The 15,962-nt window shown below is 48.8% G+C and overlaps 1 protein-coding gene across 1 annotated transcript in view; it reads right to left on the bottom strand.

The window, feature by feature from the left end:
- Positions 1 to 15,962, bottom strand: part of Dlec1 (DLEC1 cilia and flagella associated protein) — a 57,011-nt gene that overhangs the window by 4,969 nt on the left and 36,080 nt on the right. Inside the window, exons 18-30 of the mRNA XM_017794866.2 lie at positions 15,723 to 15,881; positions 13,915 to 14,054; positions 12,057 to 12,210; positions 11,354 to 11,464; positions 9,927 to 10,057; positions 9,265 to 9,456; positions 7,729 to 7,799; positions 7,134 to 7,285; positions 4,275 to 4,393; positions 3,714 to 3,784; positions 494 to 696; positions 298 to 411; positions 81 to 206 (exon numbers count right to left, since the gene is read on the bottom strand). Of these exons, the coding sequence (XP_017650355.1) occupies positions 81 to 206; positions 298 to 411; positions 494 to 696; positions 3,714 to 3,784; positions 4,275 to 4,393; positions 7,134 to 7,285; positions 7,729 to 7,799; positions 9,265 to 9,456; positions 9,927 to 10,057; positions 11,354 to 11,464; positions 12,057 to 12,210; positions 13,915 to 14,054; positions 15,723 to 15,881 (1,743 nt within the window). The remainder of the gene's footprint in view (positions 1 to 80; positions 207 to 297; positions 412 to 493; positions 697 to 3,713; positions 3,785 to 4,274; positions 4,394 to 7,133; positions 7,286 to 7,728; positions 7,800 to 9,264; positions 9,457 to 9,926; positions 10,058 to 11,353; positions 11,465 to 12,056; positions 12,211 to 13,914; positions 14,055 to 15,722; positions 15,882 to 15,962) is intronic.

The following is a 15,962-nucleotide window of genomic DNA, read 5'->3' as shown; positions in this document are numbered from 1 at the left end:
TTTCTGGGCTGAGCAGACAAAGTGGCACCCAGGTGAGAGGAGGTGGCTGTGGTACCCACATCCCAGGCTGGAAGACTCACCTCCTTATCCAAGCTCATGAAGCCCAAGGCGTAGCCGGTATACCCCACCTTGTGGGTAGCATCGGGGCCAAACACCATGGGTGTGAAGGAGATGTGGATGGTGCTGCTACCCCCAGCAGGGATGACCTGGCAGAAACACAGTAGCCTCAGTCCTGCCTGGGGTTCATTGGTAGGCCAGGGCAGCTCCACAACACAACACTCAGCCCTGCCTACTCACCACCTGCTTGGGGGTGATACGGTACAGGTGGTCACAGGGCACTCCCTCGTGCCCCTGCAGGATGACTGAGATGATCTGCTCTTCAGCCCTGGTGCCATCATTATTGTCCTCTGCCTATCACCAAGGAGACACTCCAGCTCACATGGCTCAACCAAACCCCAGATCACACCTCACCACGCCCTGCCCTCCTACTCACCAACAAGGAGATTGCATGGCTGGATTCCAACATATTGGAGGGGCTTAGGGACCCTGATAAGCTATCTTCAGGGGTCTCAAGATAGACAATTTCATTTCCGGCTTGGTCTCGCAGTGGGAAGGGTGGCCCATAGAACACCAGCAGCTCCAGCAGCCGGTCTTGCTTTTCTTCTGCAATATAGGTCTCCCAGTCCAGGCGGATGTCTGAGGCAGACGTGGAGGAGGGAGTGAAGATTAAGAGGGGAGCGGATGGTCTCATTCTGGCCTCCACTTCCTTGCTCACCATCTTCCTAATGCTGCTTCTTGTTTCAGAAAGTAGTTCTTTGGCTGGGAAAGTGGCTTAGTTGGTAAAGTGCTTGATATGCAAGCATAAGGACCTGAGTTCAAATTCCAGAACCACATGAAAATCTGAGTGACATGCACTTATAATCCTAGCGCTGGGAAAGTGGAGACAGACTGATCTCAGTTAGACTACTTGGCAAACCTCAGGCCGGTGAGGCCCTCTCTTAAAATATAAGATGGATAGCACCTGAGGAATGACATGTGTGTGCACATACTAGGTCTTCACTGGCTTAGTTACCTGAGGCCCTCATAATCACAAGACTAGTGTATTCCTCTCTCCCTAAAGTTTCCTGTCCCTTTGGTTTGTCTCTAACAGGTTGACCCTCCAAGTCCCAGGCCTCCACCTTCTCCCTGTCCATCCATCAGCTTTGGCCTGCTTTCACTCCCTTCCCTAGCCAGGCTAGCCTTTGGAGGCTATCTTCCCAGCAACCTCCTACCTTCTTTCCACCCATAAGGCAAAGCCTCACTATGGATGAACTCGACTGTACCGTTCCTCTAGGTACCTCTGGACAAGTCCCCCAAGATGAAGAGAAGGTACCCTATTCCTTCGTCTCTGGCCTAAGCTGGGTCCCAGCATTGCCCTCCTTCCCACCTAATGTGTTCTATGACAAGTCAAGTTGCTCCTGCCTCACCTGGTGCCTCCTACCTGTTCCCCGATGCTCGGGAATGCACCATGTGCAGCACCTCCTCTGGTTTGTTTCTGTCCTTGCACCCTATCTAGCTGCTTCCTAAAGGTATGGAATCTAGTTCAGACCCCCACTACCATGCAAAAGCTTCCCTCAGCCAGGCCACCTCCTCCACTGCCCCTTCTCTCTTCTTCATAGCAAGTTCCCAGGACCAGTTACCTATAGCCACCTCCAAATCTCTCATCTCTTCCCCAGATAGTTTGGACTTTCTGGATCTGCAATGTCGGGCACTGGGCCCGGCCCTGGGAAACACCTGGAGGATACAATGCCCAAGGATCCTGCTCTTATTTTTCTCTTGTTTATTACCTAGACCCTGCTTCTCAACAAGGTTACCAATGACCACCATATCCTGAATCCAGAAAACTAAAAAATGTGCATGTGATCTTGGGCATGAGGAAGGGACCCACTAAAGACAATGGAAATCAAGAGAAAGCCCACAGTAAACAAAGAAAACAGAATACAATTCACAAGAGGAAGAAAAATAATTAACAAAACGAATGCATCATAAAGATGGAAGAAATACATGGACTGACCAGTTGACAGTTTCCATTATAAGAGGATAGTTAGGCTGATGTCACAGGCCAATCCCAGCTATTTGGGAGGATGATGCAGGAGGATCAGAAGTTCAAGTCTCACCTGGGTAAATTCAAAGCTATCCTTAATGGGACCATGTCTAAATGAAAACCAAGAGGATGAGTGTGGAGCTAGCCCAGAGGGAGAACACTTGTCCAGGCATGAGTGAGCCCTTAAGTTGAATCCTTAGTACTACAAATCAAACAAAAAGCCCACAGACAATGTTATCCTGGGTTTTTCAAAAGATTAACTTCCTATTTTTTTAACCAAAACTACACAAGGTGGAAAGAGAAAACAGACTCTGACAAGGTGTCCTCTGATGTCCACATATGTACCCTCCTCCCACATACAAATAAATATAAATAAAATTAAAATTAAATATATCCAAGCAAGTCAGTGACAGTTAAAAACACCTAGGGGTAGAGGTTAGGGAGTTGAAGAGATGGCTCAGTGATTAAGAGCACTGGCTGCTCATATAGAGGACACTGGTTCTGCTCCCAGCACACACATGGTAGCTCACAACCATTTGTAACTGCAGTTCCAAGGATCTGATGCCCTCTTTTGGCTTCCATGGGCATTGCATGCACATGGTGCACATAGTTACATGCAGGCAAAACACTCATACACATAAAGTAAAAAGTAAATAAGTTTTAGAACATTTTTTAAAATAAACACCTAGGGTAGCAATGTTAATGTAAGGCAAGGTAGGAACTAAGATCAGTTACACTAAACTAAAGGGGCAAAGGGGAAATGCTATGGTGAGAGATGAAAGAATGTTCAGTGTGTGAAGAAGATTTCACATTCAAATGCATCTAACAATAGAGCAGCTAAAAAAATTTTGGAAATATAAGGAGAAACTTGTATTCAAGATACAGTGAGAGGGCATGCTAGAATATACTTTCAAAACTGCCCAGATCCAGTAGACCAGGAGCACAGTCACAGAGCCTCAGTTCTCTCCCACGGCTATACCTTCTTTAGAAGAGTTTAAAGATGACAGGGCTAGGCCCTGTCTCTTGTCACTGATCTAGCTGCAATCCAGCCATGAGACCTCTCAACTACCCCTCAGAGGATTCTACCATCTTCCTAATCTCTGAGTGGTCCATGAATCCTTCTATTAAATAATCATAGGCTTCCTCAGTTCTCACTTGCTTACCTTTCCTCCCAGATTCTGCCTAAGTGCCCCCAACAGGGACTTAGGAGACTCCTTTAAGGCCTCCCCTTGCATGTTGGATACACTGACATCAGGACAGAAGCCCTGAAGCAGAGACCCCACTGTCCTGTTCCCTCAGTGTCTACAACTTCTTGCATAGCACCTAGTATGTATCTTAGGTACTCCTAGTTGAGGGAATGAGAAAAGGGTGCCCTGGAAGTCTCTGTTCCTGGGCATAGTGACCCTGGTGACACAAGGTAGACAAGGGCAAGTCCTGTCTTCAAGGAAGGAACTGGCTCTCTGACAACCCTGCAATGGTATGGTCACTTCTCCACTTTGGACTTCTGGGTCTCTCTAAGGAGCCACAGCCCATCTAGACTTCTGGGTCTTGTTCATGGTCATCAGCTTCCCCAGTACCATCATCTCTCCCTGCCAGACAGCCCACCCTAACCATAGCATGAACATCTCACCACAGGGGCTGGAGTTGTACAGACGGAGGTTTCTGATGATGGTGTCTCCTCCAGAGATCTGGGTCCCAAACCTGGAGGGAGAGACAAGACAGCCTCAGCCAGCACACACCTTACAGAAAGTACAGCTTTGGAGAGGAGCCCTAGGTGGAGTTCAGGCCATAGAGGCTTCCGTTGTCTGTCCTAGCCCTGGTAACCCCTAGACCCAGGACTGGAGGCCTGGCTCAGAGTGTGCTGGATGAGCTGTCACATCAGCCCACTGCGCTGCCCTCTAACCTGGGCTCATCAGATGAACTCTAGCTCATCTGTGTGAAGAGTCCCAGAGTCTGGTACTACCTCAGGTTACTTCCCCTACTCCAAAATCCTCAGAGATATACAAACGACAGCCATGCCCTCCAAGGCAGCTCTTCTTCAAGATGGCCTTGCCATGGAATCTCCTTATGGATGACCCCAGGTGGCCTTGAGCCAGCTGGAGAGCCAGGAGTTCATACAGGTAGCCCAGGCTGAAGGTCAGAGGGCTTCAGGGGTCATTAGGGAGCAGAGACTGAGGCTGAGGCTAGGCACCTGATGATAGGCTCCTTCAGAAACTGATCCACGCTGTAGCAAGTATTCCTCAGGGAGCTGATGGGACAACCCACGACTGCCATGTACACCGGAATGACAGTTACTGGCAAATCTCCCACCTGCAAACATACAAGCTCTTTATCGCTGATGGCCACTGCACCTTCCAAGCAAGATCTCCACCTTTCCAAGCACCACAGTGTCCCCAGAACTCTGGCCTAGCTGAATCCAGCCTCACTCCCATTCCCCAATTCCCAATCTAGACACCCCTAGCCTGGGCTTCTCTACTCCCATTCCCTGACCACCCTTCCCTCCCCGCCTGGCCTGCTACATCCAGCCTCAAAACCTCTGGCCTCTGTGGTCTCTTTGATTAAATTTCTATATTTTTTATGGAAATAACTAATGATTTCCCTCTGCCAATTGAAAATGATTATTTTCAGGAGAAAAATAAGCATGCTAACGACCTCTGGTTCTATTCCTGTACAGGACTCACTGTTATCATTTTATTATTTATTTCTTTTGGGGGGATTTTATCTTCTATTTATGTATATGTGTGTGCATGACTCCGTGTGTATGTCATATGAATGGGGGTGTCCACAGAGGCCAGAAGAGGGCATCAGGTTCCTTGGAGCTGGAGTTACAGGTTTTATGAGCCGCCTGATATAAGTGCTGGGAACCAAGCTTGGGTCCTTTGCAACAGCAGCAAGTGCTCTTAACCACTGAGCAACCTCTCCAGCCCCACTTATTCTTTATTTTTGAAACAAGGTCTTATGTGGCTCAGGCTGGCTTTGAACTCACTATGTAGCTGAGGATGACCTCGAACTCCTAATCCTGCCTCCATCTCCCGAGTCTCCTGATTACAAGTGTTCACCATCATACCTGGCACCATTGCCATTTTAGCATACAATCATCCACTCTTCCTTCCTGTCTATAAGATATAGACTTACATGGGCAGCATGCCAGACATGTTTTTCTCATTTCTCTTAACAATATGAGAGAGCTTTACTAGAAAAGGTTTACACTTTCTAGCATTTGAGAATGGGCTTTACAGAATTTCCCCTGTAAGGATAGATAGTAGTTCATCTCTGTGAACAGCCCTGGGGTCTGGTTCTACCTTGGGCCACTTTCTGTCCCTCAAAGCCCAACGAAGGGATATATTGATGGCCCTGAATCTTTCTGTTGTCTCCTTTCTTCCCTCAGTTAAAAGCAGTACTCAGAAGAAAAGTTACCTAGATCCACACATCTTCTTTCCATGGGACACTACTTTGAGAGCCATTAGGCAGTCACCACCTCTTTACCCATCGAGCTCAGAAGCACCTTTGTCCTGTACCTTCACCATCAACTTTTATAAAAAGCCTTGCTAATGGTGGTGCACACCTTTAATCCCAGCACTTGGGAGGTAGAGGCAGGCAGATCTCTGAGTTTGAGGCCAGCCCAGTCTACTCAGAGTTCCAGGTCAGCCAGGACTACCTAATGAGAACTTGTTTCAAAAAAACCAAAAGAAGGGGCCACAGCGATGGCTCAGCACTGATTTCCTCTTGTAGAGGACCAGGGTTTGATTCCCAGCACCCACATGGCAGCTAACAACCATCCATAACTCCAATTCCAGGAGAATCTGACTCCTTCTTCTGACCTCCGTGGGCATTGCATGACACAGGTGCACTTACACACATGCAGGCAATACCTCATACACATAAAAAAACAAAATAAAACAAACCCTAAAACCAAAAGAAAACTTGCCAATCTGTCAAAGCCAGTGTGTCATGGCCATTTCACTTTGTAGTCCTTCAACTACTAGTGATGGTGACAGCTGAATGTTTATTGGCCATGTGGACCCGTCATTCTTTGGATTGCCTACTAAAGCCCTTTGGTCACTTAGTATTGTGGTTTAATGTGAACTATCCCCCATAGGCTCACATGTTTGGACACCTGTTTCCCAGCTGGTGGCGCTGTTTGGGAAGGTTGTAGAACCTTTAGGAGGTTGAGCCTGGGTGGAGGAAGTGGGTCTCTGGGGGAGGGCCTTGAGGTTTTATAAGTCAACTCCACTTCCTGTTTACTCTCTGCTTCCTGAGTTCCAGGCATTGTGACCACCAGCCTCTTGCTCCTGCCCCATGCCATCCTTGCCTGGGATAAGCCCTTTCTCACTTAAGTTGCTTTCATCTGGATATTTTATCACAGTAACAAGAAAAGATACTTGGAAGTGAATTCCCCTTTACTGTTACTTAATAACTCTGTACTTTGATGTAACACATCAATGTTACACATGCAACAAACAATTTAAAGCGAGTGTCTACTATACTTCTATTCTGTACTATAATCTACCTGGTTTAATTTCCTAAATACCTTGTGAAAATTCTTGTAACCATTAAACAATGTAGAATCTTGTATGCACATTTCTCCCTCCACAGTAAACTAGGAATTCCCAGTTGGAGTCATCTGTTCCTTTAATCAGTACTGAGGGCTGTACAGGAATCTATATACAGTAGGGGATCAGTGTTTACTAGGTTGAGAGGTAAATGAATGGACCACTGAGCAAATAATCAAATGCATGGGGACTAGGTGAAGCTGTGGCTCTGGGAGGTTGTCACTGTCCCTCAACTCCTTATTCATCTCTCCAGATCTCAAGTCCTATTGGTTCCTATCCTTTCCACTGTAGTCCCACCCCTGTACCCCATGGAGAAACCACAGAAGTTTCTACCACTCAAAAGAACTCCACTGCCTGAACCATCTCACCTCGACCCCAGAGGTTGCAGCAGATGTGCATGCCCAGCTGACATCAGTGCGAAGCACCTTGCAGTATAGTGAGCTTTGAGAGACTGGGAGCCACAGTTGACAGAGAGGAAACCAGGTGTGTGTCCTTACCATGCAAAAGAGGTTGTCCCAATACTCGCCCCACATGTTAGCACAGCCTGTGATATCAATGCTCAGCTGCTGGTAGGCTCCTAGAGTGCCCTGGGAAATGTTGGGGAAGAAAGCAGCTCCTTTCTTGTGAGATAACACACTCTCCATAAAGTCTGGAAGAGAATGGGGAATGGAGGGTCAGGGCCCTGGACTTGAGAGGGAGGTCTAAATCCTCAGGAGTTAGCAAAGCTCTGCCCCAGTCAGGCTACCATGCAGCCTATATTCAGTCAAGAAGCCAATTCAGGCTGACCCTGTTTAGCCAGCCTCTTATTCCTCCTAAGAGGTCAAGCTCCAATGAGCCCTTCCTCATGAGCCACCACCAGTCCAAGACAAAACCACGGCCTAAGCATGAGTGCAGCCCCTAACAGGGGAGGGGGGACTATCAGGGAGAAAGCCTTGACCATCTTGGGGACCTCATTGAGAAATATACCAAGAGGGAGCCTCTGGTCCCTGTCCCCCTCTCTGGAAGGTGCTGACCCACATCCTTAGAAGGTTATGTAAAACCTAACTTTGGCCATGACCTGGGCCCAACAGTCTCTACTCTGGTAGCTCTTACCCATGCGTTCTTTCTTGGCCATGTGCTCTCGGATACGTGCTGTCTTTAGCAGGGCAGGAGGCATGTCAGGGCTTCACAGAGTTGAAAAATAGCACTTAAGTACTCAAGCCTTCCCACACCCATGGTAGCAACATAAGGACAGATGCTTACCCAGGGAAGGTAGCCCTGCCTGCTCTTCCCAAGGGAAGCTGGTCAGGTCTCCTCTTCATCTCCTTTAATCTTTGTTCCCACTGGACCCCTAGCATCCCAAGTAACCTCAGCTGCAGGCTACCCCATAAGCTGCCTCCCATGAAACCCACATGGGCTCTGAGGTAGAGATCCTACTGCCCCAGATGTAGACCCAGTCCCACGCCTCCGTCTCTTGGGCAGACTTACAGCAGCCCGTCTCCACTCTACCCTGCTGCTCCTTTTCCTCCATTGGAGGCCCACTAACATGTTGGAATAGAAAGTTACACATTTAAAAACTGTTTATGACTCCCCCACAACTCATGACGTGTGTGTGTATGTGTGTGTGTGTGCATATGGAGTCAGGGCACGATGTTGACTGTTCCCAACACTGGGATTACAAGTGCACACCACCACTCTCAGGTTTTTATGTTTCAAATGGGTTCTGGGGATTGAACTCAAGTCCTCAGGCTTGCAAGGCAAGTACTTTACTAACTGAGCTATTTCTCCAGTCCAGAAGTGGGTTTAAATTGGGCTTTTTTGCACAAATAGGTGGTGACTGCCAACAGTGGTGTACCAGTAATTGGGCTCCAGGAAAAACAAAAGTCCTAAATTATAGTTTTTTGTCAGTCTTTGTCATAGAAATGCTTTCAAGTTACATCTTGAAAAATTCTGAATATTTAATAATTGACTCTCATGGGCCAGTACTGGCTGGTTCTGGCACAAACGTGTGTGTGTGTGTGTGTGTGTGTGTGTGTGTGTGTGTGTGTGTGTGTGTGGTGTGTGCATGTGCATGTGTGTAAGCACTGTATGTATGTATGTGTGTGATATGTGTGAAAGAGAGAGCCAGAAAGAGACAAGATAGACAGACAGAAAGGAATACACACATATCACTCCAGGCCCAGCCTCTGCCCTGACCATAGCATCTCTGTCAATCTGCCATAATTATTGGGTACTTTTTCACACCTTGGCCTCTCCACCTATCAGCCTAGACCTATGATCCAGTGTCCAGGACAATCACTGTTCTAAGCCCTCATCCCACATCTCTGTCCACAGTTTCTTCTGTCTGCAGTAACATCTCCCTTATCCATCCATCCTTCCTGCCTAATCTCAGAAGACCTTCATATCAGAGGCCAGGCTGAGGAGAAGGACCCAGAAGCCCATCCTCTCCCATAGGCCCACTCTGGGTCTGCAAGGTGGACAATAAGCCATCTCTGCTGTGGGTTTCCCTACATCTACCTGCAAATCAGATCCCCGTACCTCCATACCAACTGGCCTCCAGCCACCAAAGCCAGAAAAATACCCAGTGGAGATAATGCCACTTCACCACACTTATCCTGAGAAATGACCCTGAGAGAAATAAAGACTTACCAGGTTGTCTTTTTGCTCAGGCTGTCTTGGGAACTCCCAAAGTACTCAAATGTAAGGGTGAAGGAGGTTTGTATCGGGGAGCAATTTGTCAGGATGAGCTTGCGGGTCACATGGGTCCTCAGTGCCACCTTCGAGCCGAAGTCCAAGCGGAGCTCCTCTAGATGGCCTGGCCACTGCTTTGTGCTGACAACACTGCCCCATACCATGGGCATCACATTACCTGCCACCCTTCTCCCTGTTCAGAGAGCCACCCTGGGTGGGGTGTGGGAGCTGCCCAGGGACCCAACTTCATTCTTGACTCCCTCTTCATGGAGATGCCATTCCTGGCCACCCCTCCTGCCAAACCACAAGGCTAAGAGAAGACTCAAACTTCACAAAGTGCCCCAGTGGAGTCAGAATGGCATATCTCACAGTTTCTGGGCCTCCTATGGTATAGCCCTGTTCCTTGCCATCTCCTACCTGCCTAGATACTATGTCTCCCAGTGGATACAGAAAGGCCACACAGAGGGATGGAGTAAAGGATTGCCTGTTGCAGAGGTGGTAAGGACCTGTGGCAACCTGATGGCTGTCTCCCAGCTAGGAATCAGCTGAGGAGAAGGGAGGAACCAGTACCATTGTGCAATGCCAGCCCTCCCTGGGACTGCCCCCAACTCTGGACTCACCTGCCATCAGCGCCCTCTACAGAGATAGTGATGGTCACTTGCAGTCCCTGAGGCTTCCCAGAGATGCCTAGGGCTAGTGGTTTCTCCATGCCAGATACATGACAAGGCAAAACTAGATCAGTCAGCTCTTCCTATAAGAAAGTTAGTCTGGGTCAGACACAGGGCCAGGGCCCTGATGGTACTCCACTGCTGTGGGTACCTCAAAGGCCTTGGCCTCTGTCCAGGTTCTTCATTGAGGGAGGGATCCCAGGGCCTGCTGGTGAGCCAGTCCAATATCTGGACCCTAGAGGCCTGGCCCATCCTCCAGGTTTATGACTGAGTCTGCCCCACACATCTGCACATGCTCACAGGAAGTCACGATGGTTGATCTTGATAGTCAACTTAGGGAAATAGAATCATCATGGAAACAGGGAATGTCTGGGAAGGAGACTGGCTTAACTGAGGTGAGAAGACCCACCCTAAATGGGGGCAGCACCATTCAATGGATGGGAATCCCAGACTGAATAAAAAAGGGGAGCCAGCTGAGTACCAGCATTCACCTCTCTCTGCTTCCTGCCTGCAGGTACAATGTGACCAGCTGCCTCACATTCTTACCACCATGACTTCCCTGCCATGATGGTCTAAAACCTCAAATGAGTAAAATAAATCTTTCCTTCCTTAAGTTGTTCTTGTCAGATATTCTGTCAGAGCAAGAATTGATGGGCTCAAGGAGGCGGTTCCACGCCAGACTTGGGCCTGTTATCCTGGAGTCCAGGCTCAGCTATGTAAGAAAGCTCCCTTGTCCCTTGTCTGCCAAGGAGGAGCCAGGGGCTGAGTCTCCAGGTCTCTGCAAGTTGTCCTCTGACCTCCATATGCATGCTGCAGCACGCATACACAACAAATAAAATGTAAAACAGAAATGAAATCATTTCATCTTTAAGGAGTTGAAGATTCTTCTCTTCCCATAAAAACTACACAGGGATAGGTAGCAACACCCAAGTACTAAGCATGCTCTACCTGGGGGCCTTCCTCTGGGATACTCCAGGGAGAAGCCAAACTGCTCCTAGGAAGACCCTGGTCACCTGTTAGTATTCCTCGGTAGCATTCAGAACAGCACCTGCTGTGGACCTCTGCCCAGATTTCTGGACAAAGTGGAGTTTTGGGCTGCCTGAGGCCACAGACAGTTGCCTAGAAAAGGCTAGATCTGGTAACAGAGTGGTCAATGGGTCTCAGGGCACATCTGAGCCTATGAGAGGCTTCCTGGCCTTGTGGCCCCAGAGAGTAGGCCCAGAGTGAAAAAGGACCCTAAATTCAAATACAAGAAATTCCTTCCCCACTCATGAAGAGCAGAAGTATGGTGTGAGGTAGCCCTCCCATGAAGCATAGGAACCAATGACTGGGCAGTGTGCCTTCCCAGACACTAAGAATCCCCAAACTACCTTACTCACCTGTGTGTGGGCAGTGAACTCCAAGGTGAGCTGGCGCTCCTCACTGGAACCCAGAAGGCCATGTCTGGGAGAGACTGTCACTGTGCACAAGGCTGCTTGAGCCCCAAGGAGCTGGAAGACACAGGAGTGGGAATGTTGTCTCTCTCAAGGCTCCCAGAATGGACCAAGGTCCACACAGAGTGCTAACTGAAGGCCAGCAGATTGAGGCTCACAACAAGCTGGACAGGGATGGGGTGCTTCTGGGAATAAGTCACAGATCCTTTGTCCCAACCCTGGGTGGGCTTCACTACCCACCATGGAGCTGCCTTGTCAAACTGCCCTGGGAAGACAGAGTGATGGAGACCAGAGAGCAGCTGCCTCTGATGCATCTCTCATGATGCTCAAAGGAAACGCCACTGTGAACCACAGGGGCATTGCCACAACTAGGCTCCAAACAGCTGTGTGGACCAGCTCTGGGCTGTTCTTGCTGGGAGGCTCCAGCTTTGTTCACCAGGAACCCCTTCTTGGGCAGGAAACTAGAATCCTCTAAAGATGATGCAGTGAAAAATTGGACTAGCTGCACTGCTCTTGAAGGAGTCAAACTTTACTGTGCACAGAGGTTGGAGCAACAGGCTGTGGGAGGCTGAACATCCATTGTGGGAGTGGGGCCATTCTGGAGGGCACACACATCTCTGTGGCTGAGAGCTGCAAACTGCTCACTCACCTTGCCCCAGTGGAACCGGGTGGACAGGAGTGTGCCGTTGATGAGTGTGATGGTTGACTTTGTGGGCACACCCAGGTAGAGGTTGCTGATCTCCACATGGCTGCTCTGCAGGTACAAGTATGGCTGCTGTACCTCAGCATATACCGGAAGGTAGCTGGAATACCAGAAATCACATAGCATACTGATCAGAAAAGAAACAAAACGATTCCAACTTACAAATGGCATGAAGTTGTCTATGTAGAAAATCCCAAAGAATCTAATAATAGAGAAAAAAAAAAGATAAAACAAGGAACCCCTGTGGAGACAGAGGCAGCTGCCTGGTCTACATAGTGAGTTTCAGGCCAGCTAGGGCTATATAATGAGAACCTATCTCAGGAAAACAACAAACAAAAAACCAAAAAAACATACACACACACAAAAACAAACAAAACTCCTAAAACCATTTCAGCAAAGTTACAGGATACAAGCTCAGCATTCAAAAATCAACCACATTTTATACTCTAACAATTAGCATGCAGAAATAAAAATACTATGCCATTTATAATCACTCAAAATGGAGAAACTCTAAGGACAATACTCTGAGCTTATTTCAGAGTGGTTGCTCCCCCTCTTTGCCTCTAGTCAAACAAAGCAGATACTTTTTTCCATCTTTACCATGAGAATCTTTGAGTCCCTGTCCCAGTTAGTTTTTGTCAGCTTGACAAATCATAGAGTCACCTGAGAAGGGAGTCTCAATTGACCGACTGTCCAGATCATATTGGCCTGTTGGCATGTCTGTGGGGAGCTACGAGTGCCTTCAAGGCCAGCCTGGGCTACATGAGACTCTGTGTCAGAAAATGATGAGAAAGGAATGGCAAGAAAGAGGAAAGGAAGAAAAGAAGGAGTATGGGAAGTATTTAGCGTCAAGGGAATTCAGAAAGGCAGGCGGAGGATGAAATAGAGCTTATATTGAGTTGGTAATTGCTGAAAGTAATCAACGAGTTCATAGGGACTTATAAAACCTTTGTGTGCATGAGAAATTTTCCACTACAAAGGAGGTGGGGAGGGAAAAGGCAAGAGGCAGAACGGGGAAGATCATTACTGCCGTCTAAATCTCCAGTGTGTTCCTCTCAGAATATGACAGTATTTGTACATATAAATGTGTCATAGACTATTTTATGTTCATTCTCCTGCCTGTGAACATGGATGTTTCTAGTTCTTCACTCTTTTCAGCTTATTAGGAGACAAAATATGTTTTTGAAGGCAGCTGCATCCCTTTAGCAGAACAAACCATGTACCTATAGTGTTTACAAGATTTTATTTTTTACTTATGTGTATGTGTATGTATGTGCCTGTGTGTGAGCATGTGCACATGTAGGTGGGTACCCTCTGAGGTCAGAAGAGGGCATCAGATGACCTGAAGCTAGAGTTACAGGTAGTTGTGAGCCACATGACATGCGTGCTGAGAATTGAACTTTGGTTCTCTGGAAGAGCAGCAAGCACTCTTAACTACTGAGTCAGCACTCCAGCTCCCTGTAGCTGTAGTTTTAAACCTAGAAACGTCTCTAGAGAGCTGGAGAGACAGCTCAGCAGTTAAGGGCACTGGCTGTAGAGGACTGGGGTTTGGTTCCCAGCACCAACATGGCAGCTAACAACTATCTGTAACTCCAGTTCCAGGGGATCTGACACCATCTTCTGGCCTCCACAGGCATTGCATGACATGGATCCACTTACACACATACAGGCAAAACACTTATATACATAGAATAAAAATAAATAAAAAATTTTAATGTCTCTAGATATACAGTTGCACATGCTATAAATATACTGTGAATATACACAGTCTGCTGTCAGCTTCCCATGTTGAGTCCCTCCATACCTCCAGGTCCCATTTTCCACTTCCAGCTCCAGTACAGTCTGTAGACGCTGGCAGTGCAAAGTCTCTAGGGTGATGGTCACTTTGCACTCCCCCAGAGGGTGAAGCTGGCCTCTGCAAGGCTCAATGTCAAAGGGAGATGCCTAATGCCAATCCAGAAGAGGGAGTGAGGCGTGAGACACAGTGAACTGCAGAGGCACTGGGAGCAGACCAGGCCTGACCACGATCCTGCCCTCAAGCTGCCCTAGGGTCTCATAGGCATCTATGATCCACGAGAACCACAGCTGGGTGAGGATATCAGGATTAACAGGCCAAAATCTGAGTCTTCAATTAAAGGACTACCCAAGACAAGCTTCCCACACCAAGGCACACATCTAAGAGGTAGAAGGCAGAGGAAGGTGCTTGGGGTGGGACTGAGGAGAGCAAAGCAGGCAGGTGGCTGCTCTGGCTGGGGAGCAGGAAGACAGCTTAGGAGTCATGGGGAAAGTGGTCTGAGCAGGCCTAAGTCAAGCTCTGACAGCTTCAACTGAGGCTAGCCATCAGGCCACCCCTCTGGAGAGGGAAGAAGCTGTCCATAGACAGGATTTCCCCTTTACCCCCCCCCCCCACTACAGGACTGATTCATTCGCCAGCAAGTCAGCCCTTCCACATACACATAAAGGGTGAGAAGGTGCACCAGTGTGGCAAAGTGTGTCCTCCTGTGCCTGATGAACAAGGGCACCTGTGTGGGGGCTGGAGAGATGGCTCAGTGATTAAGAGCACTGACTACTCTCACAGAGGATCTGGGTTCGATTTCCAGCACCCACAGGGTGACTAACTGTGTCTGTAACTCCAGTTCCAGGGGATCCAGTACTCTCTTCTGATCTCTGTGGGCATTGCATGACACAGGTTCACTTACCTACATGCAGGCAATACACTCATATACATAAAAGAAAAATAGTAAAATATTTTTAAAAGGAAGGGCACCTGTGTGATTGAGTAGCCTCAGGCCCCCGTATGGGCCACAATGGCTACTGGGGGTGGGTGTCACTGGACAAGGAAGATCAGATCACATTGGAAGGAACATCTCCTCAATGAGACAGGCTCGAGACCACAACTTCCTGGAGGTACCACGTGACCCGGATTTAACCCCTCCCCTCCATCACAGGGTGACCTTGAGAGTCTGATCCTTCAGTCTCCATCTGCTGACTGCTGGGATTACAGGCATCATGTGCCACGACGGTTTTGTGTGGTGCTGGTGACTGAACTGCATCCTTAGAGGTTGAATGTCCTTTGTGGCGTGCCTGGGTTTGAGCCACACCAGCCGCCACCTGGTGGCAGGTACTCAAACTGTAGCCAACATTTCCCAGATGGACAGGCGCCCTCTGGGTGAGGCTGGGGAGGAGGGAACAGGGCCTCGCGTGGCAGCCTTAGGAGCTTCCTGACTCCACTGGCTGCTGCCTTCTCTGAAGGAGAAACCTATGTTTGGCCCCTTCTGCATCCGATGGCGGAAAAGAGAGCGGGAAACGTCTGTTAAGTTGGAGGATGGATTCGGCCATGGAAAGGAGCTGCCTCACAGCAGGTGTCCCAGTTCAGACCAGGGTCCAGGGGAAGTGGCAGAACCCCACTTACATCCTCCTGCCTCTCTGCCAAACACACAGCGCTCTCCTTCAAGCACCACGCAGCCGGTAGCTGACTGATATTCCGGATATAGATGGAGCTCGAAGCCTTCTGCCCCAGGCAGAGCAGACCAAATTCAAGGGCTGAGACATCTATGACCAGAGCAGGACCCTGAAACACCAGAGCTGCCTGTCACGCAGAACCCCACTTACATCCTCCTGCCTCTCTGCCAAACACACAGCGCTCTCCTTCAAGCACCACGCAGCCGGTAGCTGACTGATATTCCGGATATAGATGGAGCTCGAAGCCTTCTGCCCCAGGCAGAGCAGACCAAATTCAAGGGCTGAGACATCTATGACCAGAGCAGGACCCTGAAACACCAGAGCTGCCTGTCACTGGCTGCCTGCCTGGGAATGGGCTGCCCCCCCCGCCCCCCCCGGGGCCCCTCCCCC

This window comes from Nannospalax galili, unplaced genomic scaffold (assembly GCF_000622305.1).
Source record: "Nannospalax galili isolate Female #2095 unplaced genomic scaffold, S.galili_v1.0 scaffold2008, whole genome shotgun sequence".
NCBI classification, from domain to species: domain Eukaryota; kingdom Metazoa; phylum Chordata; class Mammalia; order Rodentia; family Spalacidae; genus Nannospalax; species Nannospalax galili.
This window is presented reverse-complemented; position numbering and strand designations above follow the sequence as displayed.